This window comes from Canis lupus, chromosome 32 (assembly GCF_048164855.1).
Source record: "Canis lupus baileyi chromosome 32, mCanLup2.hap1, whole genome shotgun sequence".
NCBI classification, from domain to species: Eukaryota; Metazoa; Chordata; class Mammalia; order Carnivora; family Canidae; genus Canis; species Canis lupus.
Genome location: NC_132869.1, coordinates 42,747,040 through 42,774,915, shown reverse-complemented (window position 1 = coordinate 42,774,915; position 27,876 = coordinate 42,747,040). Strand labels below are relative to the sequence as shown.

The 27,876-nt window shown below is 63.5% G+C and overlaps 1 protein-coding gene across 11 annotated transcripts in view; it reads left to right on the top strand.

The window, feature by feature from the left end:
- The window catches only part of PSTPIP1 (proline-serine-threonine phosphatase interacting protein 1), a 38,148-nt gene extending 10,816 nt beyond the window's left edge, over positions 1-27,332 (top strand). For 2 of the 11 annotated variants that reach the window (XM_072809824.1, XM_072809823.1), the window contains 14 exons: positions 7,646-7,746; positions 7,970-8,044; positions 13,133-13,167; positions 13,317-13,423; positions 14,913-14,975; positions 15,278-15,376; positions 16,105-16,150; positions 23,188-23,267; positions 23,522-23,620; positions 23,986-24,082; positions 24,479-24,552; positions 26,200-26,258; positions 26,364-26,482; positions 26,983-27,332. In XM_072809824.1, coding sequence (XP_072665925.1) covers positions 7,646-7,746; positions 7,970-8,044; positions 13,133-13,167; positions 13,317-13,423; positions 14,913-14,975; positions 15,278-15,376; positions 16,105-16,150; positions 23,188-23,267; positions 23,522-23,620; positions 23,986-24,082; positions 24,479-24,552; positions 26,200-26,258; positions 26,364-26,482; positions 26,983-27,305 — 1,377 coding nt within the window. In that variant the 3' untranslated portion in view covers positions 27,306-27,332. Of the gene's footprint in view, positions 1-5,992; positions 6,104-7,645; positions 7,747-7,969; positions 8,045-13,132; positions 13,168-13,316; positions 13,424-14,912; positions 14,976-15,277; positions 15,377-16,104; positions 16,151-23,187; positions 23,268-23,521; positions 23,621-23,985; positions 24,083-24,461; positions 24,553-26,199; positions 26,259-26,363; positions 26,483-26,982 lie in introns of those variants that run through there. The other 9 variants (XM_072809816.1, XM_072809817.1, XM_072809815.1 and 6 more) reach the window with 9 other exon arrangements.
- Positions 27,333-27,876: the final 544 nt, after the last annotated feature.

Below are 27,876 nucleotides of genomic sequence, written 5' to 3'. Positions count from 1 at the left end.
TGCACGTCGGAATGAGAGTCATCACAGACCCCAACGCACAGATGGTGGGTCCTCTGCAGCGGTCCTACCTCCGGCTTCCTGGGCTTCCTTGAGGTCCCACTGGCTCTCACTCCTCAGGGAGCATTGCCCACAGGCCAGGGTCGCCAGCTTCCTCAGTGGCTCATAGGAAGGTCCTGCGGGGAATTGCTGCCTGCCCTGGCCTCGGCCTGCTTGGATCTGAGGGGCCTTTGAAAATCAGGACTTCCGGCCCCGGGACTTCAAGCTGGCTCAGAGGGAAGGTGAAGCAGCGCACGGTCGCAGGCTGCCCAGGGCTCGGTCGGGAGCCCCAGCACCCCAGGGTCTAGAGGGCGGTATCTTGCTCTATTTAGACATGTATTTTCCTGCAGCGCGGCTCCCTGCCAGGTGCACACCGGCTGCGTCGGGCAGGGTAGGCAGACTCCCAGTCTCCAACACAGAACCCTTACTTGGAGGGCGCCTTACTTGGTCAGACTGCCTTTAAAGCCCGGTGCCCCGCTGGGATCCTACTCCACTCACGGGGTGGCCCTGCTGAGCCCCTCCACTCTCTGAGCCTCTGATTTTTGTGGGCAGGAAATAGAGATGTGGCAACACGATGTTAGTGGCCACTTAGGGGCCAGGAGCCCGACATGCAGACCCCCTGCATGTACAGGACCCAGCCAGCACCCAGGCTTGGAGAGCTTTGCAGCCAGAGCTCAGAGTCCGTCCGGAGACCCAGAACTCGCCAAGGCTGGCAGGGGAGGCCAAAGGGCCTTCTCCAGAGGCTGCAGGGGTCTGTCCCTGCCTTCAGGAAAAGCGTGGCGATGGGAATGGGCTCCTCTGCAGCTCCAGGGTCCATCTCTGTCTCTCAAGCAAGTCCCAAGGCCAAGGGAGGAGTACCTCACAGTCCCAAGGAAATAGAACCCTGTGAGGGCACGAGGTTCAACGGCTCATCCCATTTTACAAATAAAAAAAAAAAAAAGAAATGCATTAGAGAGATTGGAAGCAACCAAATAAGTGTTACTGGATTCAAACCTAGCTCTCCTTTCTTATTTCCTTTCTTTTACTTAATATGTGCTCATCACCGTGGCCACCATTTTCCAGGAACTTAGTAAGTGTCAGGTGCTGCTTGTTGGGCTCCCCCGAGTACTTTCATTTAGTCCCCAGAGCCCAGAGGGGAGCAATAGGTTCATGTCCATTTTACAGAGGAGGGACTGAGTGCTTGGGAGGCTCAGTGACTTGCCCAAGGCCGCGCCGAGTGTGTGCATGGGACTGGGCAGGACTAGAACCCAGGGCCTGAGCTCTTGCCACATTCAACTGCCTGGACTTCCTCTGGGGGGCCTCCCCGGGCAGGTGTCGGCAGTGTGGGAGGGGTGATACTTGGGGAATGGGATGTGCAGGGACAGCAGGTGCACCTTCGTGCCAGCTTCTAGTGTCTGGCTGGTCACCCACAAGCTGGAGCCCATGCGGCAAGGAGCCCTGAGTGGCCGGGCCAGGGCAGGGGGTGCACAGTGCCTGTGCTTGCTCGAGGGGTCGGTCTCCTGCAGGGCTCAGGGCCCGGGGTGGCTCAGTCCCCTCCTTTCCTCCCTCACCCGTCCTCTGCCTCCCACCTCCTCCCTTCCCCACCTCGCCCGGCAGCTGCTTCCTACCCCACCCAGTGCTAGATCAAGGCACCTCTCTAGCGGCTCGGTGGGGGCGGTACAGAGGAGCTCCCTCCTGGTGCTGAGCCCTGGGTGGTCCTCTGGGGCGCTCCAGGGCCTTCTGAGGATTAGAGGTGACAGGGTATTTGGAGCACTGGCCTCTACCCTTGCATGTCACCCAGCTCGCTTCCCCTGAACTCGGAACCTGAGCTGGAACCTGCTTCCCCTTCCCTCTGGGGAAGGTCTGCACCTGCTCAGGAGTCTCCCGTCCAGCCTCAGGCTGCCTCACAGAGGCCTGCTCCAGTGCCCCCAGAGCTCACCTGTACCTCTCAGAGCTCCCCGTGGCAGCCTGGGGGCCCCTTCACACCTGCAGGCCCTGCCCGTCCCCCACTCCCTCTACTCTTTCTATGTGCTTTGGTTTCATGAAGCAGGAGGAAGGCGTGGGGTGCTGATCCGGGGCCTTTAAGACTTGAGAGAGTGCAGGGGAAGTTGGGGGGGAGGGGGAGTGCAGGGGCGTCGACTTTCCTTCCAGGAGGTTATTTAAAAGAACAAAACTTTCAAAAAGGGGGAAAAAAAAGTAAAGCACAGGACTTTCATATATATATTATACATTTCTGTTTACCATTTTAAAATAAAAACAATTTTCCCTCCCCCAAAAAAAGAAATTTCAAGCAGGACTGATTCTGGTTGCAGGTCAGGCCCCCGACCCCCTGCTGGTTGGGCGGCACCAGCTGCGGGGCCACCCTGCAGCCCCCACCCCTCCCACAGTAGGTCCTCTTTGGGAGCCAGTGTTGCCCCCACCCCTGGTTCTGTGGGATTCCTGAGAAGCTCTGACAAGGTCGCTGGCAGGCTCAAGGGCACCTCGGCCCTGTCCGGGGGGCTGTGCTGCTGCTCGGCCTTGGGGGGGCCCTGCAGGCCACGGGGACCCTCAGACGAGGGCGCAGGGGAGACCTGGAATCCTCTGGAAGCCTGTTTCTAGTCTCAAGCTCCTGGCAGCCCAGCGGAGCCCAGTGTAGCTCATCCAACCACATTCAATGCGCTTTTGTTCTTTAAAAATAAAAATCCGTCTTCGCCTTCTTGGGGCTTCCCCTGTGACACCGACCCTGGGCCATCGGAGAAAAGCTGTAGATCACCCCACATTTATCTGCTTATGTGTGGACCCCTGCAATCCTTGGGTCAGGGCCGCTTGCACCTGCTTCTCCTCCCTGCGGGATCCCTAACCTGCTTACAGACCCCCGTGGGGGCGCCCTCCGACCTGCAGCAGCTCGCTGGTACCCGGACCCCGGGGGCTCCTGGGAAGGCCTTCCTTGTGCTGACCCGGAGCGGCCTCGCTCTCTCTGACCCTGAGAGCTCGGCTCTGGCCTCTGGGGACCCCAGCCACAGACACCCCCTCTGCCTCCACGCTTTCCCCAAGGCCTGGGCTTGGGACCATCCCCCTCCCTGCCCACCTGCCTCTGGATCCTCTGCGGGAGCAGCTGCTTGCTTACTGCAGGCTCTGGTCGTGCATCTGGCCGGCCAGCCACCCAGGCCATGGCTGGCCTTGTCCTTTGTCCTTTGTCTTCCTCAATTTGCCAACTAAGAAGCGTGGGGGGGAGCCCCACTGTGCAGCGGAAGCCGTAGGGCAGTGGAAAGCGCCCGGCTGCTGCTCACTGATCCACCCGCAGCCTCAGTTTCCTTATCTGTACAACAGCGATAATAACACTGGAGGGGACGAGCCCGTCGGGCTCACGTAAAGGTCCTGGGTGATGAGTCACTGGAATGCAGGCCGAGGGCTGCATGCGACACCCCGGGGAGCCGGCCGGCAAGCCACATCCTCCCCAGGGCCTCCCCGAGACACGCATTCATTCGGCCCTCGCCCGAAGGTGGGCCGCGCGGATGCCGGGCTCTGGGACCCAGCGGGGAAACAGACCCACTTCCCGCCCTCAGGGAGCTGCCTTCTGGAGGGTTCCATGCTCACTACCTCTGGTTTCCTAACCGTCTTCGCGCTTTGGTTTCTCGGTGCACAGCAAGTGACAGTGAATAGCCGGAAGCTGGCCGCAGAGGCGCTTCTGTGACACGGGGGAGGGGACAGGCGGCACCAGGCCCCCAGCACCTGCCGTCGGGCTCCGGGCCTCTGGGCTGCGACCAGCGGGTCTAGCCGCCCGTCTCCTCTCCCACGGTTAAAGGGGATTAAAAAAAAAAAGGCTAGAAAAAGAATGAAGGGTGCGTGGAGCCAGGGGCACGTCAGGCATTAGGGGGTCTCAGCGAGGGCGGGTAACAGGCCACAGGATGGTTTCCGACGGCGGGCACGGGCCACAGGTCCCCCCCTTTCCAGTCCTTTCCCCGCCTCCGCATCACTCACTGCAGCCCAGCCTGTGCAGTGGCCCGCTCCCGGCCGCGCCTCCAGGTGCGTGTCCCCGCTCACCACGTCCTCCTGGCACTGCTCGGGGTCGCCCAGGTCGGGTGCGTGCGGCTCAGAGGCCGAAGGGTGAGGCTCCTCCCGGGGCTCCGCTGGGTTAGTGCTTCCTGTCCTGGGCACCTGGCACCCGTGCCGTCCCCGTCCCCCGCCACCTTCCACGGCCCTTACTTGGTCCCCAGGAGAGGCCTCAGCCACTTCCCGGTGCGGGTGGCGGCCGCCTGCTGGGCGCTGCAGAGAGGGGGCGACCGGAGGTAGAGGGTTCAGGTCCTGCCGCGCCCTCAGACCCTGGGCGGCCTCACGCCCTGCCCTCGGTTCCCCTCGCAGCGCGGTGCCCTCGTGCCTCGGGTCACCCCGGTGCTGGGACCCCCGAGGGGCTGCCGCGAGCCCCAGGCCAGGCACGTCCCCAGACTTGGCAGCCAGTCGGCCCCGAGGAGCCGGGCCAAGGAGCAGGTCGTCCGTCGGCCGGGCCTCGGCCTCTGCCCCCACTTCCTTGACGAGGAGACCAGGCCCCCGGACAGGGACGGCTCGCTTGGGCCCTGGTCGCTGCGGTCTAGTCCCTGCGGCCGCCACGAGCAATATGGGCAGGAAGAGGGGGAAGTGGCAGTGGGTACAGAGGCCGATCTCCGTCTACGCCGCGGGGGCACGGTGGGGCCGCCCGGGAGGAAGCTGGGGGCGTCCCCGGGGCAGGGCCCCCGCTCCCGGGGCAGGAGAGCGCTGCCACCTGCCCAGAGCTTCCCTGCTGGGCCCTGGGGACACATCCTGCTGGCCTGGCCCCTCTGCGGGGAAGGGAGGCGGGGAGGCCCGGCGGGGGGTGGGGTGGGGGTGAGGGTGGGGGTGGGGGGATGACGACACTGCAGCGTCCCCCCACCTGCCACCACCCGGGGGGACTGCTCGCTGCCACGGGGCCGCGGCTTGGCTGCTTCCACGCGGCTGCACGGCCACCAGGGCCCTGGTCCAGGGAAGAGCTCCTGTGACCCAGCCTGGCTCGGGCCTGGTCTCTGCGAATCCATGGCAACTGCACCGTAGCCCCAAATACAACGTTGACTTAAGCTGGAAAGAATCTGAGTGATCATTTTTAAAAGTCATCGTAAAAAAATTGTTTATTGATGCTTCAAAATGAAAATCGGAGCTGTCTGTCTCTCGAATGACTGACGGGGGTGCGTGAGCCGGGGGGCAGGGGGCTTGGCCTCACGTCCCAGACGCTGGCCTTTACCCCGAGACCTTGAGCGCAGTCGCCTGGTATCTTTGGGCCTCGCCTCGGTCCTTACCTGCCTGGGCGTGTGGCGTGTTCAGTGAGAGAACCGCTGCGTGGGGCCCCGGGGGCTCAGCGGCGAGTGTCGGCCTCCGGCTCAGGTCCCGATCCTGGGTCCTGGGATCCAGCCCCACGTCGCTCCCCTCTGGGCGGGGACTTTGCTCCTCCTCCTGTCCCTGCCCCTCCTCGCAGTCATGCTCGCTCTCTCTTGTTCTCCCTCAAACAAATAAAATGGTAAAAGGAAAAGGAGAGAAAAGGCCAGGGCGCCGCTGTGGAGCCCCTGGGGTGTGGCCGGAGACCCCGTAACCTCCCTGAGACCAAGGCTGGGGTGGGTGTCAGGCCAGGAGGCTTCCGGTGGAGGCGGAGGGAGGCCCCGCCCGGGGAATGTCGGGGATGTGGGCCCAGGGGGGCCTGGTGCAGGCGGGGGGTGCGGGCGGCAAGGCCAGGGTGGGCCCGCGGGGTGACGCGCAGCTGGCCTTGGCCGGGATCCCGCAGGGCCGCTCGGTCACTGAACCCAAGGGCGATGGGTTCACTTCCTCCACCGCGGCCTGGGCAGCCCTGCCAGGCTCTGGGCGATGAGTCAGGCCAGAGGGATGGGGAAGGGGTGGAGGAGGCGGGTGAGCTGGGGGGGCGCGGCCCGGGTGCACCCCGGGAGCAGGCACTTCCTCGGAACAGCCTGCTTGCTTGTGACCGTGGCTCACTTGGGCACTTGGCAGCGGGCGCGGCCGGGGCGCCGGGGCCAGAGCTCGCCGTCGGGGTTCCTGCGCCGGCTGCGCCCCGGGCCCTGAGCTCCGGGCACCCCGCGGATGGCCCATGTAGGTGCGCTGCTGCCTGGCTTTCCGCTGCGGGGGGGGGAGCCTCGGGAAGGACGGGGCTCCCGGGGGGCGGGCGCTGGGGGCCAGCGAGCTCGCGGCCGTCCTCTCCCCGAGGCTCTGGGGTCACTAAGGGCCCGGCCAGCCCCGTCCCTGTCCTGCCTCCATCTGGATTTCCCGAGGCAGGTCCTTCCCCTCCCTGGGCCTCGCGGCCTGGCCTGCAGCCTGAGGGGCCCGCACAGCACGCCTCTGTCGGGCGAGGCCGGGAGGCTGAGGCCCCAGGACCTTTGCATCCCTGCGGTCACGGCCTGCCAGGGGCTGTGGGGACAGCCGTGGTCTGCCGGCCGGTTCACGGGCAAGCGGCCACTCGCGGGAGCCTGGCCCGACGCCGTCGGCTGTTGGCTCTAAGGTGGGCGAGACTGGCCTCCCCTGACTTAGGTGCCCACCGACTGAGATGGGGCCGTGATGCGGGCTCTCGGGCAAGCAGGGACCCGTTCTCCAGCCTCCGAGGCTTCTGGGGACCCACAGGGGCGGGAAAGAAGACAGACCAGGTGCTGCATGTCGGGGCTTCCCTCAGGTCGCCGTGGCCTGGCCCAGCGTCCGAGGGGCGGGGTGGGGGTCTGTCCTCCGGAACGGCTGGGGCCGAGCGGCGGGGAGCGCTGCCCCCAGCACCGCGTCCCACCACTGCTCCATCTCCCTCCCCGCCCGTCGGCTGCGTGTGCAGCTTGGCCCCGAGACCCACCCCCTATGCAGGGGTGTCCTCGGGGACCCTCTGTCCCCCGTGGTCCTCAGTCGTACCTCCTTCCCCGGCTCCCAGCGCCAGCAGCTCAGAATCGGCTCGACGGGTGAGGAAGGAGGGTCGCATTCGTCAGGAGCCCCAGGGCGGGGGGACCATACTGCCAGGCCGCAGAGGGCGGTGGTGTCCAGGAGGGCTCTCCAAAATGCCCCTTTGGTCCCTGTCCTGCTAAAGGGCTGGGCCTGGGGTGCTAGGCAGGGGCCATGTGTCCAGGTGTGCAGGTCACCGGGGCCCACCCAGAGCCCCTGGCGCAGCAGCAGGCACACCGCTGTCCACTGGTGCTGTTGCCGAGGAGGTCCCTCGTGTAGAGGTGGGGGGGGGGGGGGCCCGAGCCACACAGCCCGGGTGCGAGTGCGAGGCCGGGCCGCGTCGCCGTGGGCACACCTCCCCCTCTGTGCCCAGTTTGCTCACTTGGACGACGGAGATAAGAAGGTGATTGGGACTGTGACGGGGGCAAGCCGTGCCGGGCACCCCGTGGGGTTGTCACTACCCAGCCCTGGAGGTGGCCCTTCCACGGCCGTCTCGTGTGGGAGCTGACGCGTCCTGGGCCGTGAGCTCCGAGGGCACACGCAGAGCTCACACGCGGCCTGGTCCCGGCGGGTCCTGCAGCCGAGGGCTCGTCCCTGTGGGGGGCACGGAGGCCCACAGAGGTCAGCCCCCCCCACACCGGAGGCCGCAGCAGGGGGTCCCTGTCCCGACCTGGCCCGCATGGCCAGCCGCAGCGCTCACGTGTCCCTCTGCCCCGGGTTCCAGTGCAGGGACTTCACGGCGCACACCGGCTACGAGGTGCTGCTGCAGAGGCTGCTGGACGGCAGGAAGATGTGCAAGGACGTGGAGGAGCTGCTGAGGCAGAGGTGGGCCAGGCTCGGGGCGGGAGGGGAGCCAGCTGACCCCCCCAGGTGGAAGTGCAAGCCCACCCCCAGCCACGCTGCTGTCAGGACCCCCCACCCCGGGCCTCTCGCAGGTTGACAGATAATCTGACCTCCCCTCAAATATGCAGGAATTTGCCGTCAAGGGGGAGGCTGAGAGCCCCCCACCCGGCAGGCTGGCAGGGCCGAGCGCACCTTGTTGTTGCAGGGCCCAAGCGGAGGAGCGGTACGGCAAGGAGCTGGTGCAGATCGCCCGGAAGGCAGGCGGCCAGACGGAGATCAAGTAAGAGGCCCCGCGCCCGGGCTCGCTCCTCGCTGGCCAGGCAGGTCCGGGCCTCGCAATGGGGTCTGGGCCGCCCGGCAGGGGTGCAGCGGGCCGAGTGCCCGGGCGACAGCTCTCTTAGGGACACTGCGCTGTGGGGTCAGGTCAGTTCCACGTGGGCAGACAATCCCGCTGTGTGGGAGCCAGGAAGGCTGCGGGCGGGGGACAGGGGCCGTCTGTCCCGACCAGCAGCGCCGAGGCGGCCCCCGCCCAAGTCCCAGGAGGCCGAGAGCCGGGTGACCGCCCTGCCCCGGGCGCCCGAGCAGCCGCAGCCTTGGCTTGGCCGGGCCTTCGGGGAGAGCCATGGCCGGGCTCCGGGTCGGGCTGCTCCCCCGACGTTGCCTCCAGGCCGAGCAGAACAGGAACACAAGCTTCTCGAAGGAGTAAGGGAGTCCGGGGGCTCGGCTCGGGCCTGGCTGGGGGAGGCGACGTGAGGTGCTTGCTGCTATGAAGCAAGGCTCTTCTCCAGCCCCAGGGCCGGGTCCCTGCATGCGGACGCGGGGGGCGGGGGGCAGGGAGGGAGAGCGTGGCGGCCGGAGGGCGGCTGGAGAACTTGCTAACGGTGGACTGTCCCCTGGGGAGGAGCCCCTGCCGGTGGAGCCTGCACCCCTGAGCCCTGCCCCTGCTGCCCCGGGGGCAAGCCCGTCCGGAGCTGGCTCCACACCAGGGAAGTGGCCCCAAAGCCCCTGAGCTCTGAGGCCCGGATCCGGGTCCCCCCTCCGAGCGCCCTGAATGCACAACCCTCTCTGGGGCTTCTAAAGACACAAGGGGCCCCCACTGGTGTCCGCTGCCAACCTGGAACCAGGGAAGACACAGGAAGAGCTAGAGGGAGGTGCAGAAGGGGTGGCAGGGGCGGGGGTGCTCAAGGCCCACAGGTCTGCACCGGGAGAACTTCCCCAGACTGGGGGGGCCTCCTGGGGGCGGGGGGGCCGCGACCGGAGCTCAGGTTGGGGCCGAGCTGCGTGAGGCACAGTCACACTCAGAAGCGCGTGAGTCACTGGAGCCTAAATGGGGAAGGAGCAGCCCCTGAGCAGGAGAACAAAATGGAAGGGGAGCCGGGCGGACGGCGGGAAGGGGGGGACGGTGCCCGTCCCAGTGCAGGACCAGGAAGCGGCCAGGGCAGTGCCCCAGGTGGTCCCGGTCCAGGTGGGCAAGGCCCTGTGCGCCCGCGGGGTCTCACTGCCCGGAGTCCCTGCTGGGCTGCGGAAGGGGAGTCGCCCCCGGAGGTGCTCTGGGGTCCTGACATCAGGGAGCACGAGGCTGGGGCGCAGGTCGGTGAACAGGGGGTCCTGCGGTCTTGCAGGCGCCGCGGAAGTCGGAGGCCTTGCCCAGGCGGGCAGGGCGTGGGCGTGGGCACGGGGCGGGCGTGGGCCGCGCACACCCGGCCCCGTGAGAAACGCCGTGGGGCTACTTGCTGGGATCCCCGGGACAGGCCCCTTGTTTACCTGTGGGCGAAGCCCCCATCACCCATTCGTCTGTTCAGCATTTATGGGGCACGTCCACGTGCGGTGCCTGAGGCTGAGTCGGGAGGATGCAAAAATCCAAAAATAACGTGAAAAGAGGGGAGCTGTGGGGACCCTCCCCCCAGGCCCCCCCGTGCCCCATCCTCCTACAAGTCCTCCCAAACCCTTAGCCTCGTGCGACTGTTACTGCTTTAGATTCACCAGGTCCTGGGATCCCTGGGGGCTCAGGGTTGAGCGTCTGCCTTCGGCCCAGGGCGTCATCCTGGGGACTCGAGATCGAGTCCCGCATCTGGCTCCCTGCGTGGGGCCTGCTTCTCCCTCGGCCTGCGTCTCTGCCTCTCTCTGTGTGTCTCATGAATAAATAAATAGAATCTTAAAACTTTTTTTTTTTAATTAAAAAAAAATTGGTCCAAGTCGCCCTGTCCCAGCACCAACCTGGAGGGCTCTCTGTGGGGGGAGTGAAGGGTGGCCCCGAGGACAGTCGCTTCCTCATCGTCACGGAGACCCAGAGGCGTGTTCGGGGTTGGCACCGGGGATCGGCCTGGCTCCTCGGCCTGAGGCTGGCAGCCCGACCCTGGGGGAGCCCCGGCCTCCCGCGACCACCCCGTCCTAGGAGCGTGGGATACGCCTCCCTAACTCCCTGGAGGGCGGGCCGAGGGCTGGGGGTGCGCGGGCTGGACAGGAGCCGACGGGAGCACGAATCCGGGGGTTAAGCGACCCCAGAAGAAGCCGGGTGACAGCAGAGGGCAGAGGGGGCCGGGGCCACAGAGCCTCTCACTGTCCTCCGGCCCGGCCGCCCGGCCGCCTGCACCCAGGGAGGCGAGCCCCGTCGCCCCGGCTCCCCTGACGGTCACCCCTGCGCGCACTGACTGCTCGGCGCGGCCCTGGGGTGCAGACGGGAGCCAGTCCCCGAACGAACCGAGCGCACAAGCCCTTCCTTCCTTCCTGTTTTTAAAAGATGTTATTTATTTATCCATGAGAGACCCAGAGAGACGCAGAGACACAGGCCGAGGGAGAAGCAGGCTCCACACTGGGAGCCCGAGGCGGGACTCGATCCCGGGACCCCAGGGTCACGCCCTGGGCCGACGGCGGGCCCCCGACCCCTCTCAGCCCCGTGGGAGGCGCCAGGCTGTCCCCTGGCCAGTCGTCCGTGTCCTGCTGGCTACGCGGTCCCAGGCGGGCTCTGGGGCGTCCCGCTGCAGAAGCTGCGCGGCCGGCAGGGCTGGAGGCGGCCTCCTGCCCCCTGGGCGCCCCCCGGACGCCCCTCCGCGGGCTCGAGCCCCCGCCTCACCTGCTGCCCCAGGCTGAGATGCTTCCTGTTGGAAGGGGTTCCCGATCCTGAGCCCAGAGGATGAGCCAGGCTGGCGGCAGGGGCAGAGGCCGGAGGAAGGTGGGCAGGAGGGCAGCGGGCTGCGGGGACGTGTCCACGCTCGCTCCCTACGCTGTGGAGGCCGGGGCAACGGCACGACCCGGAGACCCGCAGAGGGGGCTTGAGCGGGCCCTGGGGCAGGGGGTGGGGACGGAGGGCTGGGCTGCCCGGAAGCCGGCAGCGGGGGACCTGGGGGCCCCATCAGGGTGGGACCAGGGCCCGATGTCCCGGGCAGTGCTGCGGGCTCAGGGGCTCCCCGCATCCAGCCAGGGGGTCGGGTGGGGAGCAGCACCCGCCGTCCCAGAGGCTGTGATTCCTCGCAGCCGCCTCGCCTGGGAGGGAGGGCCCGAGTCCGCGGGCAAGGACGGAGCGGTGGGGGGTGGGATGCGGAAAGGCCCCGGTAGTTGCCAAGCTTTGGATTTGTCGCCCTGGACGACGAGCCTGGGGACAAGGGGGCAGGGAGGTGGGCACCGCCCCGTTCAGCGGGTTCCCAGCCCGGCCAGGGGCCTCCTAGTGCGCCAGGCCAAGCTGGCAGGAGGAAGGGGCGCTCGGGGTGGAGGAGAGGAGGCGGCACAGGCTCCGGGAGGGGGTCCACAGGTGCACCAGACGGCAGGGAGGGCCTGGGGGCGGATGTGGGGTCCGCGGGGTCGTGCGGGCGGCCAGGTGCAGGCTGAGGCCTTGCTAGCGGGACGCCGGCCGGGAGGGGCTCGCGGGGAGCGGAGTCCAAGCTGGACACTGCATGTGAGGTGTTCGCAGGCTGTGGGGTCGAGCGGGGGGTGGGGGCAGGCCTGAGTCTGGGGCGGGATGTGGTCAGGAGGGCAGGTGGCGGGGGCGGCCGCGGGCTGGGGTCACACTGCGCCACGAGGGCAGGAGCCGTGGGTGTGCAGAGGCCGGGTGCAGCCCCGCAGGGCGTCCGTCGGCGCTGCCCTCCCAGGGCCGGGCACCCTGGCCGCCACCCCTCCTCCCCGTCCTTGCCGGCTCACCTTCCCTCACCTCCAAGGCTGGTTTTCCTCCTCGGGGAGTGGGGTTGTGCTGGGGGCTCCCCGCAGAGCTGTGAGGACCCCGGCAGTTGGGCCGGCCCTTCTCCCACCCTCCCACCGAGGGGAGCCGGGCGCCAGGCTGTTAGCTCAGGGAGCTTCCGGAGGACTGGGGTGGGCCCCGCAGGCTCCCCGCGGGTGCAGCGCCCGTGCCCACGCCTCCTGGGTGCAGGGCGGCCTCTGCCCCTGCCCCACCCTCTGCCTTCTCCACCTGGTCCCCGTGGGTCCCACCAGGCTGGCCCCAGAGTCCCCAAGGGTCCGGTGAGGAGATGGAGCCAGCGCCCCGGAGGACGGGGGGGGGGGGGGGGAGCTTCTAGAGCACATGGGGCACCGAGCAGGAGCTGCTGCCCAGGCCCTGCTGCGCCCGGGCTGCAATGGCCAGTCACCCTCCTCGCCCCACTGGGGCCGTGTCCCTGACGCCCGCCGACCCGGACCCACGCGCCTCCCTGCCTGGCCCAGGGAGATGCTGGTCCCTCGGTGCCCCGCGACCCAGCAGGGGACCCCACCCCCTTCCCTCTTTGGGGATCCTGGGGGCTGTCCCCGCAGTGGGGCCCACCCAGGGAATCAAGTCCCAGATGAAGAGCAGGGGCCTTTCACGTGTGAGTGTGTCCCACACACCGCGGCTCACACCTACGTCCAAAGCGTTCCGTGGTCATCAGGGCTGCGATGTAACGGCGCGTCCTTCCCTGCTGCCCGCAGCCCGGCGCCCCAGCTTCCCTCCAGCGCCCTCCCCAGTGCCCCCAGAGCCCCCAGCGCCCGCCAGCCCTTGGGAGCCGCACCCCCGTCGCCCAGCGGCCCAGCCAGGGCGCCGTCGGGCCTGCACGTCCCGGGCTCCCCGAGTCCCCCCGCTGCTTGGCCGCCTGCTGCCTCTCCCGCCGCCTCCCCCAGGCCGCCCGCCCGCCTGCCTGCACCCAGGTGGAGGCGCCGGATGCTGGGCTGGAGGTGGCCCAACGGGGGGAGGGGGCACTGGCCATGGCCCGGATGCGGCGGCCTCCTTGTTCCCAAAGAGATCTCGGCCTGGTTCTGAGCGGTCATGTCTGGCCCGGCCGAGGGCCCTCGACTCGAGACCCGTGCATGCGTGACCTCCAGCCCGCCCACCACGGGCGAGGTCCCCGGGCCCGGGCGTGGGGTGACTGTGACTCCAGCCCTGCGGACCCGACGCCGGCCTCTCTGCTTTCAGCTCCCTGCGGGCCTCCTTCGAGTGCCTGAAGCAGCGTAAGTCCTGCCTGTCCCCAACACCAGGCTGCGGGGGGCCAGGACCTTCTGGGAACACCCCCGTCCCCACAGAGGGAGGTAGAGGGGCGCCGGGCGGCTGGCGGGGGGTGGCTCCGGGCGGAGGCCCCATGCCACGCGCTTGTCCCCAGAAATGGAGAACGTGGGCAGCTCCCACATCCAGCTGGCCCTGGCCCTGCGTGAGGAGCTGCGGGGCCTCGAGGAGTTCCGCGAGAGACAGAAGGAGCAGAGGAAGAAGGTGAGGCCGGGCCGCGCGGGGGCACGGCGGGGGCACGGCGGGGGCACGGCGGGGGCACGGCGGGGAGGGCCCCGAGGGCGCGGGGGCTGGGCCTCCCCTGAGCGGCTCAGGCGGGAGGAAGGAGAGCCGTTGGCCTTTTTGATTATGCTGCACAGCAGGCCGGAGGGTCCCTGAAGTCTGGGGGGACCCAAAGGAGGCCTCCTGATTTGGAGTCACTGGAAACCGGTCCCGAGCCGCAAGAGTCAGGGCTGCTTGTCGGGAGAAGGGCAGGTGGTGGCCGCTGCTCTGCGGGCCGCCCGGGCGGAGGGGGCGCTGGGGGTGTCTGGCTTCCCCGACACCCACCGGTCCTTTCACCTGTGGGAGGGCCTGGCAAGGAAGTGAGGTCCCCATCACGGGAGGTGTGCAAGCAGAGACCGGGGCAGCAGGGGCGGGGTGGCCTTGGGGCCTCAGCCGCCCAGGTCCCTCCCAGGCTGAGGCTCTGGCCGCGCTCGTGGCGGCTGGAAGGCGGCGGGGCCCCGTGCTCAGCCCGTCGGGCTGTCGTGACGAGGGTGCAGGGCACACGCGGCACCTGTCGCCAGGGATGAAGGACCCTTGCGAACTGTCCAGAGGCCTGGAAGACGGGGAAGTCCACCCAGCTGAGCCGTGAAGGGGAAGGGCCTGGGGGCTCCTGGGGGGCCTCGGTCCCCTGCCGCAGGCCGGCTGCTATGCCGCCCCCCACGCTGCGGGACCGGGCTGCGGCCCCTCGGTCTCTGCGCTGGGCCCTCTGTGCAGTGTGGCCGGGCCCCGTCCCCGGCAGCCAGCGGCCTCGGGCTTGCATGGGGCCCGGGTCAGCGGCCTCCAGGGCCCCGAGGCGCCTCAGGGTGCGGGCAGCCACCCCCCGACCGGGCCTGCCTGCAGCGGGCAGAGCCCCCGCCAGCGCAGCCGGGCCCCCACCTGCCTGTTTGGGGTCTTCTTGTGGCCAGAGGGGCTGTGAGGGCTGCGGACGCCGTGGAGCCCGAGAGCGCGCCCGAGCCCGGGGTCGGAGCCACGAGGCCGCCCGGGGCACAGCGGGGCCCGCTGCCTGCGGCGCGACCCCAAGCAAGGAGCCGGGTCCTAACCCCCGCGCGCGGCCCAGTGTCTGAGGCTGAGGGTCCTCGTCTGCCCGAACGGAAGCCCCGAGGGGCGGCGGCCCGGGTGCCCACGGGGACAGGCGTCCGGGGACGCGAGTGCCCACCTGGGTGCACGGCCACGGCTGCGTGCAGGACACGGGCGGGCGCTCTGTGGGGCGCGAGGGCCCGCGAGTGAGCCGGGCGTGCCGGGCAGGGGGCCCGAGTCCCCGCGGGGTCCGCACCACGGCGGCCAGACGGCCACACCGCGCCCCGGGCCCTGGGCTCCCGTCCGGGGCAGGACCGTGGACGAGCGGGGTGGCGGGCGGGGGGCAGGGGGCTGCTGGGCCTCCCCCGGGCCACCCCGGCTCGGGCCCCTGCTCAGAGCCGCATGTCCCCTGCAGTACGAGGCCGTCATGGACCGGGTCCACAAGAGCAAGCTGTCCCTGTACAAGAAGGCCATGGATGTGAGTGTGAGGGGCCCGGCCCCGCGGGAGGCCCTGGGGTCCACGGGCCGGGGCGCAGCCGCAGATGGGGCGCCGGGTCCCCGAGGGCTCCAGGGCGGGAGCGGCCTCCCTGCGCAGGGATGAGGATGCGGGCGCGGCTGGGGGTGCTGGGGCCTGATGCGAGGATGGGGCCGTGTCCCCAGGGGAAGGGCGAGCAATGCCCCCCCTGCTCCGCCCCGGGAGGAGGCCTGCACCCCGCTCACGGGCCCGCCATGGGGAAGGGAGCCTCAGTCTGAGCCCCCCTCGCCTCTCCTCGCCCCCAGTCCAAGAAGTCGTATGAGCAGAAGTGCCGGGACGCTGATGACGCGGAGCAGGTGTTCGAGCGCATTAGCACCAATGGGCCCCAGAAGCAGGTGGAGAAGGTGCGTGGGCCGCTGAGGCCGAGCGCTGTCCCCGGGGCTGCAGCAGGGTGAGGACGGCAGGGAGGGGTGCCACGGACACCCCAGGAAGGTCAGCATCTGGGGCACCTGCTCAGCGCCCCGAACCACCGTGTCCCCAGCCGTGAACCGGGTTTCCGAGAACCTCAGGCCTTGGGTGGACAGCTAGCTGGCCCCCACGTAGCCCTTGGAGAGGGCTCAGTACACCCATGCCACAGAGGGGAAACTGAGGCCCGGACACGGTGAGTGACTGGCCGAGGTCTCGGAGCCAGAGGCCGTGAAGAGAGGACGCACATCAGCTCATCCAGAGCCCAGCACCCAACGCTCGGGTCTCTGGGCTGGGGGGGGTCAGGGACGCCGGGGCCCAAGGGCGGACGTGCCCAGTGCCCGGACGGGAAAGCCCAGCCCAGAAGGCAGGGGGCTGGGGCTGAATTAGGGCAGCGGGTCGAGGGCCCAAGGGCAGCGCCAGGCCACCCTCCCCCAGCTCCTCTCATCGCCTTCACACGCGTGGGCTACGCGTTTCTGTGTTTAGTTTCTTTATTGGACCCTCTCTGGTTGTGGTCGCTGGTGGGCGAGGCTGGAGTGAGCGGCGGGACCTGCCCACGGCCGGCTCCCGGTGTCCTCCCGGGGGCCCAGGAGAGGGGGACAGCAGACGTCAGAGCCCCGGGGGCGGGGACCCCACAGCTCAGCCCTGCTCCCCTGTGTCTCCCCAGAGCCAGAACAAGGCCAAGCAGTGCAAGGACGCAGCCCTGGAGGCAGGTACGCGGCCCTGCCCTTCCCCCGACCCGGGACGCGGCCCACAGGCCCGTCCCCCGGCCACACACTATCCTCACCCTGGGGACACGCACGGGCACACGACTACCCGGAGGCACGCGCTCGCCACTCTCCCGTGATCCTGCCAGTAAAACCCAAGCTCGCGTCCTCCCGTTTGCCGCGACTGCTCGTGGCGCCCGGCGTGTTTCGGCCGCTCCGCCCAACAACCCTGAGTTTTTATTTTTTATTTCTTATTTATTTATTTTTTCAACCCTGAGTTTTTAATTGGAGTGTAGTTGGCATATGATGTTGTGCTCATTTCGGGTGTGCGACCTAGTGACTCGACCGTCATAAGCGTCACGCGACGCTCCCCTCCATACCCGCGGTTTCCGACACCGTCACCGAGCAGCGTCGTTCCGAGGTCACCGGCCATTCCCCAGGCCGCGCCTCCTGGATCCTACACGCGGGAGCTGCGCGCCGGGATCCCCGTCGCCCACCGGGCGCACCCTCCCCCGCCCTCGCCCCCAGGAAACCACCAGTTTGTTCTCTATTTTTACGGCTCTGCTTCTGTTTTTTTGTTGTTGTTGTTTATTTTTTTAGATTTCACACACATCGTGGAACCATACGGCATTTCTCTTTCTCTGACTTATTTCACTTGACATCACACCCTCTAGGCCCATCCATGTTGTCGTAAATGCCAAGATTCCATTCTCCTCTACGGCTGAGTAATATTCCATCCCACTTCTTCACCGCTCGTCAGCCAGTGGACACTCGGGCTGCCCCCACATCTTGGCTGTTGTGTATAGATAGTGCTGCAGGGAACATAGGGGTGTGTGGATCTTTTCCAACTAGTGGTTTCATTTTCTTCAGGTAAATACCCGGATGTGGAATTACTGGATTGCACGGTATTTCTGCTCCTAATGCTTTGAGGAAGCTCCATACCATGTTCCACAGTGGCTGCACCACTTTGCATTCCCACCGAGAGCGCAGGAGGGTGTCCCTCCCTTCACATCCTCACCAGCACTTGTTTCTTGTCTTTTTGATACTTGCCATTTTGCCATTTTGACTGGTATAGAGCGATAGCTCACTGGTTCTGACTTGCATTTCCCTGATGATGAGTGACGTTGTGCATCTCTTCACGTGTCTGTTGGCCATCTGGGTGTCATTTTTGGAAAAATGCCTGTTCAGGTCTTCTCATTCTTTAATCAGATTGGTTCTTTTTTTTTTTTTAAGCTTTAGTTATTTATTTGAGAGAGAGAGTGAGAGGGAGGGAGAACGTGTGGTGGGAGGCGGACAGAGAGGCTAAGCAGACTCCCTGCTGAGTGCAGGGCCCAGCTCGGGGCTCGATCCCATAACCCTGAGATCATGACCTGAGCTGAAACCAAGAGTCAGATGCTTAACCGACTGTGCCACTGAGGTGCCTCCAGATTGTTTCTTTTTTTTTTTTTTTTTTAATGTTGAGTTATATGAGTTCTCTATATATTTTGAATGTTTTTTTAAGATTTATTTATTTATTCATGATAGACATAGCAAGAAGCAGGAGGCAGAGGCACAGGCAGAGGGAGAAGCAGGCCCCATGCAGGGAGCCCAATGTGGGACTCGATCCCGGGTCTCCAGGATCGTGCCCTGGGCCAAAGGCAGGCGCTAAACCATTGACCCACCCAGGGATCCCCTATATTTGAATATTACCCCCTTATCTTCTCCTATTCAGTTGGTCGTCTTTTTCATTTTTTTGATGGTTTTCTTTGCTTTGGAAAAGCTTTTTGGTTTGATGTATTTCCAATTGTTTATTTTTGCTTTTGTTTCCTTCCTTTGACTGAAGGAACAGATCCAGAAAATATCGCTAAGGTGACATCCAAGGATTTACTACCTATGTTTTATTTTAGGACTTTATGGTTTCAGATCTCAAAATTAGGTCTTTAATCCATTTTGGGTTTATTTTTGTGTATGGTATAAGGAAGTGGTCTGGTTTCATTATTTTGGATGCAGTTCTCAGTTTTTCCAATGTCATTTATTGAAGAGACTATCTTTTCCCCCACTGTATAGTCCTGCCTCCTTTGTCATATATTAATCGACCATAGAAGCACGGGTTTGTCTCTGGGCTTTCTATTCTGTTCCATTGCCCAATGGGTCTGTTTCTGTGCCAGTACGTGTTTTGATTACTACAGCTTTGTTTATGATTTATTTATTTATTTATTTATTTATAATTTTTAAAAAGATTTTATTTATTTATTCATGAGAGGAAGAGAAAGAGAGAGAGAGAGAGAGAGAGAGGCAGAGACACAGGCAGAGGGAGAAGCAGGCTCCATGCAGGGAGCCTGACGTGGGACTCGATCCCAGGTCTCCAGGATCACGCCTGGGGTTGAAGGTGGTGCTAAACCGCTGAGCCACCAGGGCTGCCTGATTACTACAGCTTTGTAATTAAGTTTGAAACTTGGAATTGTAATACCTCCAGCTTTGTTCTTCCTTCTCAAGATTGCTTTGCCTGTTCAAGGTCTTTTGTGGTTCCATACAAATTTTAGGATTTGTTCCAGTTCTGTGAAAATATATTGTTGGTGCTTTGATAGGAATTGTATCGAATCTGTAAATTTCTTAGGGCAGTGTGGGCATTGTAACAATATTAATTCTTCCAATCCATGAGCATGGTATACCTTTCCATTTATTTGTGTCGTCTTCAATTTCTTTCATCAAGGCTTTTGTTCTCAGAGTATAGGTCTTTCATTTCCTTAATTTATTCCTAGGTATTTTATTCTTTTTGGTGCAATTATAAATGGGATTGTTTCTTTTTTTTTAAGATTTTATTTATTTATTTATTCATGAGAGACACAAAGAGAGAGGCAGAGACACAGGCAGAGGGAGAAGCAGGCTCCATGCAGGGAGCCCCACGTGGGACTCAATCCCGGGACCCCAGGGTCACGCCCTGGGCTGAATGCAGTGCTAAACCGCTGAGCCACCAGGGCTGCCCATGGCATTGTTTCTTAATTTCTCTTTTCACTAGTTCATTATTGGTGTTTTGTATACTGCAACTTTACTGAGTTCACTTATTAGTTTTCATAGTTTTTTGGTGGAAGCTTTAGGGTTTTCTTTTTTTTTTAAGATTTATTTATTTATTTATTCATGATAGAGAGAGAGAGAGAGAGAGAGAGAGAGGCAGAGACACAGGCAGAGGGAGAAGCAGGCTCCATGCTGGGAGCCCGATGCAGGACTTGATCCTGGGACTCCAGGATCACGCCCTTGGCCAAAGGCAGGCCCCAAACCACTGAGCCACCCAGGGATCCCCGCTTTAGAGTTTTCTATATATAGTGTCATGTCATCCGCAAACAGTGAGTTTTACTTCTTCTTTACTAATTTGGATATGTCTTTTTCTTTGCTGATTGCTGAGTAAAAATGGTAAGAATGGACATCCTTGTTTCGTTCCTGATCTTAACAGGCAAAGCTTTCACCTTTTCAGTACTGAATATGGTGTTAGCTATGATTTGTCATTGATGGCCTTTATTATGTTTAAGTATGTTCCCTCTAAACTCACTTATTGAGAGTTTTTGTCATGAATGAATGTTGAGTGTTGTCAAATAGCTTTTCTGCATCCATTATTTCTAGTAGTCTCTTACAATCCTTTGTATTTCTTTGGTGTCAGTTGCAACTTCTCCTCTTTCATTTCTGATTTTATCTGAATCCTCTTTCTTTTGGTCCTGATGAGTCTGGCTGAAGGTTGATCAATTTTGTGTATCTTTTCAAAGAATTAGCTCTTAGTTTTATTGATCCTTTTCTGGGTTGTTGTTGTTTTTGGTCTCTATTTCATTTATTTCCACTCTAATCTTTATTATTTCCTTCCTTCTACCAACCTTGGGGTTTGTTGTTTTTCTAGTTCCTTTAGATGTAAGATCAGATTGTTCATTTGGGGGTTTTCCTGTTTCTTGAGGTAGGCCTGTATTGGTATAAACCTCCCTCTTAGAATTGCTTTTGCCACCTCTCAGAGATTCTGAAATGTTAAGTTTCCATTTTCGTTCATCTGCAGGTATTCTTTGGTTTCCTTTTTGAATTCCTCATTGACTCATTGGTTGTTTAGTAGCATATTGTTCAGCCTCTATGTGTTTTTTTTTTTTTTTCAGTTTTTTCTTCCGTGTAACTGATTTCTAGTTTCATGCTGTTGTGATCAGAAAGGACGTTTGATAGTATCTCAATATTCTTAAATTTACTGAGACCTGTTTTGTGGATTAACATGTGATCTATTTTGGAGAATGTTCCATGTGCACTTGAAAAGAATGTGTATCCTGCTGTTTTGAGGTGGGATCTTCTCTACATATCTAAGTTCATGCGGTCTAAGGTGTCAAAGACATTGTTTCCTTACTGATTTTCTGTCTAGATGATCTATGCATTGATGTCAGTGGAGCGTTAGTCTCCTAATATTATGGTATTACTGTCGATCTCTCCCTTTGTGTTTGTTATTATTTGCTTTATATAGTAAGGTGCCCTACGTTGGGTGCATGGATATTTACAACTGTTATCTCCTTTTGCTGGACTGATCCTTTTATCATTGTGTAATGCCCATCTTTGTCTCTTATTACAGTCTTTTTAAAAAGTCCATTTTGCTTGATAGCCGTAGTTTGACCCCAGCTTTGTTGCTGTTGCTTCCATTTGCATGGAATATCTTTTTCCATCCCTTCACTTTCGACCCGTATATGTCTTTAGGTCTGAGGTGAGTCTCTTGCAGGCAGCATATAGATGGGCCTTACTTTTTTAAAAAAGATTTTATTTATTTATTAGAGTGAGAGTGGGGTGGTGGGGGCGGTGGAGGAGCAGAGGGTGAGGGACAAGCAGACTCTGAGGAGTGCAGCGCCCGGTGCCAGGCTTGCTCCCACGAGCCTGAGATCACGACCCGAGCCGAAAGCAAGGATCAGATGCTCAACTGACTGAGCCCCTGGATGGGTCTTATTTTTTATCCATTCAGTCACCCTATGTCTTTTGTTTTTATTTATTATTTATTTATTTATTTATTTATTTATTTATTTATTTATTTATTTATGTGTTTACCCTATGTCTTTTGATTGGAGCATTTAGTCCATTTCTATTTAAAGTTATTATTGATAGGCATGTGTTTATTGACATCTTGCTCTTTTCTGGTTGTTTTTGTAGTTCTCTTGCTCTTTTCCTTGTGATTTGATAACTTTCTTTAATGTTATACCTGGATTCTTATTTTTTTGTGTATCTATTATCAAGTTTTCAGTTTGTGGTTGTTATGAGGTTCATATATGATACTCTGTGTATACAGCAGTTTATTTTTTGTTGATGGTCGCTTAAGTTCCAACACATTCTAAAAGCTCTATATTTTTATTCCTCCCCTACTTTTTATGCATATTTTGTCCTATTTTACATCTTTCTATTTTGCATATTCCTTAATTTTTATACCTATAATTGGTTCTACTACTTCTGTCTTTAAACTTTCATACTAGATTGATAAGTGACTGACCTACTATTTTTACAATATGTTTGCTTTTACTGGTGACATTTCTTCCCTTTCATAATTTTACATCTTAGTTATGGCCTTTTCTTTTCCGTTTAAAGAAGACCATTTAACATTTCTTGTAAGGTCAGTTTTGTGATGATGAACTACTCTAACTTTGCTTTGAGAAATTCTTTATCTCAATTGTGAATGATACTCATGCTACGTAGAGTATTCTTGGTTTTAGGGTTGTTTATTGTTGTTTTTTAAATCTCTACACCTAACGTGGGGCTCGAACTCACAACCCTGAGATCAAGAGTTCCCTGCTTCCAAATGAGCCAGCCAGGCACCCTTTAGGTTTTTGTCTTTTATTTTTCCTAGTTATATTTTTCAGCTCTGCTTGTTTTGTTTTTAATATTTTCTATCTCTTTATTGAGGTTCTGAATTCATCCACTCTCAAGTCTGATGAGCATTTTTATGACTATTACTTTTTTTATTTTATTTTATTATTTTATTTTTTTTGACTATTACTTTTAACTCTTTATCAGGTAGATTGTTTATCTTTGTTTTGTTCTTTTCTGGGGTTTCTGTCTTGTTCTTTCATTTGGAACACATTCCTCTTCTCCCCATTTTGTGTGTTTGTTTATATGTATTTGGTAGGCAACAGCCTTGGAGGTCTCACGTAGGTGGGAGCCTGGGGAGCCCAGTAGCACAATCCTTCCTGTTCACTAGAATCAAGGCTCTAGAGGTGTCACCTGCATGGGGCCCTCTGCTGGCTTCCTGTGGGGATCTGGCCGTGACGGTGGCACGCTTGCTGGTGGGCAGGGCTGGCCACCGAGTGGCTAGTGGAGAGGGTTGGCTGCAGCTGCTCCAGGTGCGCTGGTGTGGGAGGTTGGCCCCCAGCAGCTTGGCCGCACTGTTGCATCCCCCTTTGTAACAAAGGAGGAAATTGAGACACAGAGAGCTTAAGTAACTACCGCAGGTCACACAGCCAAGAAGTGGTCTGCGTGTGAACCCAGGCTGTCTGGCTCCGGAGCCCGGGACCTACAGCAGCCGTCATGGGAGACAGACCCACTCCCCCCCAAGCACACGGAGCCTTCTCTGGGCCCCTGTCTCTTCCATTCTTCCATCCTTCACGTGATCCCAGAAGCCCCCAGCCCCAGCATCCTTTGTGTCTGTTGGCACACCTCCTAGGACAGAGAGCTCACCCCCCACCCCCCGCGGAAACGCGCTCCCTCCTGCTCCGCCTCTCCCGGGACCCAGCTGCTCCCTTGGCTGGTAGACAGATGCCCCCCAGGTTTCTAGGACTGGAGGTTCCACTCAGCAGCTCGCATCCCCCCTCAGTACCGCCCTCTCCCAGCCTGTCTCCCGTCCAGCAGGTGTGAGAGGGTGGGACCCAGGGGTGCCAAGAGACCTGGCCTCGCACCCCGAGGCCTGGGGTGTGCGGCTGCCCTGGGCCGCTCAGAGCGCAGCGGGGGAGCTGGTCCCCCCAGGTGCTGGACGGGCGTCCAGGGGAAGCACCGGGCCAGGGAGGAGGGGGCTCCGCAGGGCCCCGGGGGGCTGGGGCGCCGGCCCGCCTCCCTGAGGACCCCTGTGCCCCCAGAGCGGGTCTACCGGCAGAACGTGGAGCAGCTGGAGAAGGTGCGGGGCGAGTGGGAGCAGGAGCACCGGACGGCGTGTGAGGTGAGGCCCCGCCGCGTCCCTGCCTCCCGCGTGTCCGCGGCCCCCGTGCACCCCCCGTGCGCCCCCCGTGTGCCCCGTCGCGGCCGAGCCCGCTGCCACGCGCCCTGCACCCCTTGCCGCTGACCCACACGCAGACGGAGCCCCTAGCCCGGGTGCTGGGGGCGGGCCGGGCCGGGCTGGGGACCGGGTTCGGGGCTCGGGTTCAGGGCTCGGGCCGCAGCCTCGCGTCTCCCGGCCTCCCCGCCCGCCCCCAGGCCTTCCAGCTGCAGGAGTTCGACCGACTGACCATCCTCCGCAACGCCCTGTGGGTGCACTGCAACCAGCTGTCCCTGCAGTGCGTCAAGGACGACGAGGTGCGGCTGGGCGCGGGCGGGGGCGGCGCGCGGGGGGCCGCGGTGGCCTCGGCCTCAGGGTCCCGGTCCCCACCCTGCTCACGGGGCCACCATCCCACTGTGCACACGCTTGGGCTCGGACTGGCCCCCGCCCCGGGCTCGGAGGAGCCTGGGCCTCGGGGCCTCTCACAGGGACCCCAAAGCCCGGCTGCAGGGTCCCCGCTCACCCCCGGGGCCAAGTCACTGTGCCTCTGGCGCTTCCTTGTCCTTTGGAGGACGGAGGCGCGTCCCGGGGACCCTGGGCCCAGCAGGTGCTCAGGAGCCCAGAGAGGTGGTCGGGCCCCAGGGCGGCCCCCTCAGCCCCCCTCGGCCCGCCTCGCCCCCAGCTCTACGAGGAGGTGCGGCTGACGCTCGAAGGCTGCAGCGTGGAAGCCGACATCGACAGCTTCATCCAGGCCAGGAGCACAGGCGCCGAGCCCCCAGGTGAGCCCAGCCTGGGCCGCAGAGCCGCGGGGCCCCGGTGTCCCCAGGAGGCCCCAGGAGGCCCGGCCCCAGCCCTGACGCTCCTCTCTGGACAAGGCGGGCGGCTCCGTGGGGACAGAGCAGTTCCCCGCCGGGTGCAGCAGTGAGGAGAGCTGGAAGGGGGGCGGGGGGGCGCCCCGGGGCCTGCTGGGCTCCCCTGGGGCCGGAGCCCGGGACTGCTCTCCGTGGGGCCCACAGCGGGCGCCTGAGCTGCGAGCGGCCCCTCCCTCAGCTCCGAGGCAGAGGTCATCGGGGTCTCCGCATGGGGACAAGTTGGGGTAGCAGGTGGCAGAGGTCCTGCCTGCCGGGGCCACCCAGCCTCACAGCCTGCTGCCCGCAGCTCCGGTGTCCTTCCAGAACTACTACGACCGAGAGGTCACCCCGGCAGCCGGCAGCCCCAGCACGCAGCCATCCTGCGGCATGATCAAGAGGTGAGGCGCCCGCTGGGCCTGGGCCCGGCCCCTCCACCTGCGGGCGGCCCTTCCTCACCTGCTTGCTGAGACCCGCCGCGGGGCTGCTGCTAGGGGTCTGTCGGGCGCTCTGGGGAGAAGCCGACTCAATCGAGCCTCACGACACCCACAGCCCCAGGGGGCCCAGGCATTAAGCAAATCATCACACCCGCTGACTCGGCAGTGACTGTGCTCAGAGCTACCGAGACCCCAGGCCGGCCCCTCGTCCCTGGGCCCAGCTGCTGGCCTGCGTCGGTGGCCGGGCTGTCGCGCTGCAGCGGGGACACTGCGGCTGGTGCGGATCCGGGCACAGGGCAGGCCCCGCACAGCGACTCTCCCGGCCCCTCCTCGGCCTGGCTGCAGGGCCCAGGGACCTTGCGTCACCGCGTCGCTGCACCGGTCACTCGCCTTCCCTGGGCCCAGAGAACCTAAGGACTTGCTTCGGGCCTGGGGTGACCAGGGCGAAGGCCCACTGGGAGCAGCACCACCTGCCCGGCCCCCACCCCAGGGCCCTGCGACACCCTCTCCCCATCCAAGCTCATGCAGAGAAGGCCCTGCCTGTGGGTGGTCGGCAGGATGGGGACGGGTTACGGGCCTCCCAGGCCTCCGAGCCCCCGGAGCCCCCGGCAGGCCGCCCCGGAGGCAGGGAGCACAGCGTGTCCGTCCAGGAGCCAGGAGAGAGCAGTGACCCCAGGGGGGAGTCACAGCCTCACAGCCGCACCGAGTGACCCTGGGGCTCGCAGGCCGCCCTGCAGCCCTGGGGGGACCCGGACCTCAACAGGGGGCCGTGCAGACGACAGGATGGGAGAGCTCCCGGGCGTAGTGTCTTGGAAGGACAGACGGCCGAGACAGAAGTCCCACTGAGTGGAGGCGGCCTGGCTCCTGGGGGGGGCGGGGGTCACCATGTGGGGGCAGCACGGGGAAGGGGCCGGCGGCCGGCACAGGGGTCACCATGGGGGCCGGCACAGGGGGCCAGCAGGGAGCCGGGCACAGCGGTGGGGGGGCCAGGACTCGGGAACCGCTGTCCTGGTGCAGCCGACTGGAGCCGGGCGGCGGGGCCTGCGGCAGGGCTCCCCCCCACCCACCGAGCTCGCTCCTCCGGCCGCGGCCCCGCCGCCCACCCCCTGTCTGTCCCCCTGCCCGGGCTCCCCGAGGGGCAGGGCCGTCCCGTTAGTGTGGGGCCTGCTGGGACCTGCTGGGCCTGTGCCCCCCCAGGTCCACACACACACACACACGTCCAAGTTCCCATCCCGCCGTGTCCCCCCCAGAGGGTCCGACCCGTCCTGGCTCCCACGCGCCCAGGGGGCCCCTCCATCCCGCACACGCTCCACCCGAGGGGAGCCCCCCTGACCCGCAGCCTCGCAGGGCTTGGCTCCACCCCACGACGCCCGCGCCTGCCTGGCCCTCAGCGCTGCCCGCTTCTGGGGTCCCCCCGTTTTACTTCGTGAGCCTCCGTGACTCCCGCCTGCCGGGCTCGGAGCCCCACCTGCGGGGTCAGGGCCGGCTGGGCCGGGTCGCCGCGGGGTGCAGGCCCCGGGCCATGAGTGAGCTTCCTCGCCAGGCAGATGGAGCGGCGGTGGGGGGCGCGGGAAGCCCCCCCACCCCGGGGCCGACCTGCCTTCCCGTCAGCAGGTTCTCCGGGCTGCTGCACGGAAGTCCCAAGGCCTCGGCGGTGGGAGCTTCCGCAGGTGACTGCGGGGGACGGGCCAGCGCTGCCCTGGGGGGAAGGGAGGCCCCGCAGGGCACGGGGGGCCCGCCCAGGGTGGGGGGGCTGCGGGCTCACACGGTTTCATCCTCCGCAGAGACCCCGAGCGCGGCCCCGGGACAGGCCGAGGGCGTCTACAGCAGCATCGTGGTGAAGGAGGCGCCGGGGCCCCCCGCCTACCGGGCGCTCTACGACTACGCGGCCCAGGTGAGGCCAGGCCCCCCGAGGGCTGCGGAGGGGGCGCGTGGCCCTGGAGCAGCACCCAGCCCGGGGGCTCAGCTGCCGCTGGGGAGCGGGCAAGAACGGGGGCGCCCCTCGGCTGGGCCCGGGCCACGGGGCGGCTGTGTGACCCTCGGGTCCAGGCCACTCCCTGCTTGACGGGAGGGTCGCAGAGCCCCCCGGGCCCACCCGGATTGAGGCCCGGGGCTACGGGGGCGGGGGGAGGAGAGGGAGCATCCGCAGGGCAGAGGTCAGCTCAGCAGCTGTGGGGGCTGGGGCAGAGGGGAAAGTGGGGGGCCCAGGGCGGGGGAGGCAGCAGGCTGAGCCCCACAGGGCCCTCCTCCCTGCGAGCCTGCAAAGGGCCCCCAGCCCCGGGGCCCCCGCCCACCTGGCGGCCAGCTGGCACCTGCTGTCTGGGGCGGGGTGCCGACGGACCCCCCACCGCCCGCGGCCCTCCCAGCCCGGCCTGCTCTCATTCCCTTGCCCAGAATTCCGACGAGTTGAACATCAACGCGGGGGACGTCCTGGAGGTCATCCTGGAAGGGGAGGACGGCTGGTGGACAGTGGAGCGCAACGGGCAGCGCGGCTTCGTCCCTGGCTCCTACCTGGAGAAGCTCTGAGGGGCGGAGCCCCCCCGACCACCCTGCTGTCCCCGCGGCCTCACTGGGCCGGGATGGGGTCCGAGGGGGCCCCCCCCATGGTGTTGGCCGCTCCCTGCGCGGTGTCTGCACCGGGAATAAAGGAGTGCGTTGCCCTCTCCCTGGTCTGCAGGGTCCCGTTCACTCTTCGGCCCTCACGTCCAAGCGTCTAGTCCAAGATGGGGCCGCGGAGTGCAGGGAGGGAGATGTGGGGGGGCGGGCAGGGGTGCACCGGGAGACAGGCTCCCCCCAACCTGCTGGGGAGGGAGCAGGGCCCTGGGCCCAGACCGCCAGGGAGACCCACACCCGGGTAAAGGGAAGGGGGGCGATGGGGGGTGATGGGGGCCTGGAAGGGCAGCGGCAGGCAGGGCAGGGCACCCCGAGGAGAAGGGCGCCAGGTGGGGTATGAGCACGGGGGGGGGGGGGGGGGGCGAGGTGGGATCGCCTGGAACACTCTGGGATGAGCCAAGCTCAGTCTGCGGAAGAGGCAGCGGCTCCGCTGCAGGGAGGGGGCCGCGGGCAGTGGGGAGGCAGCCGAGCACCTGCTGGGGCAGTGGTCCTGCCCCCACACCCAGCCGAGGCCCACGGGAGGCCTGGAGGCCGGGGAGGCCAGGGCTGCGGCACCTCGGCCCGTCGGCAGGAAGCCCTCCCGGGCGGGGGTCCCCTCTGATGCTCTTGGGCCTCTTCTTGCCCCCGGAGCCCAGGAACAGCTGCCGCCGCTGGCCTGGGAGGCCCCGCTTGGCC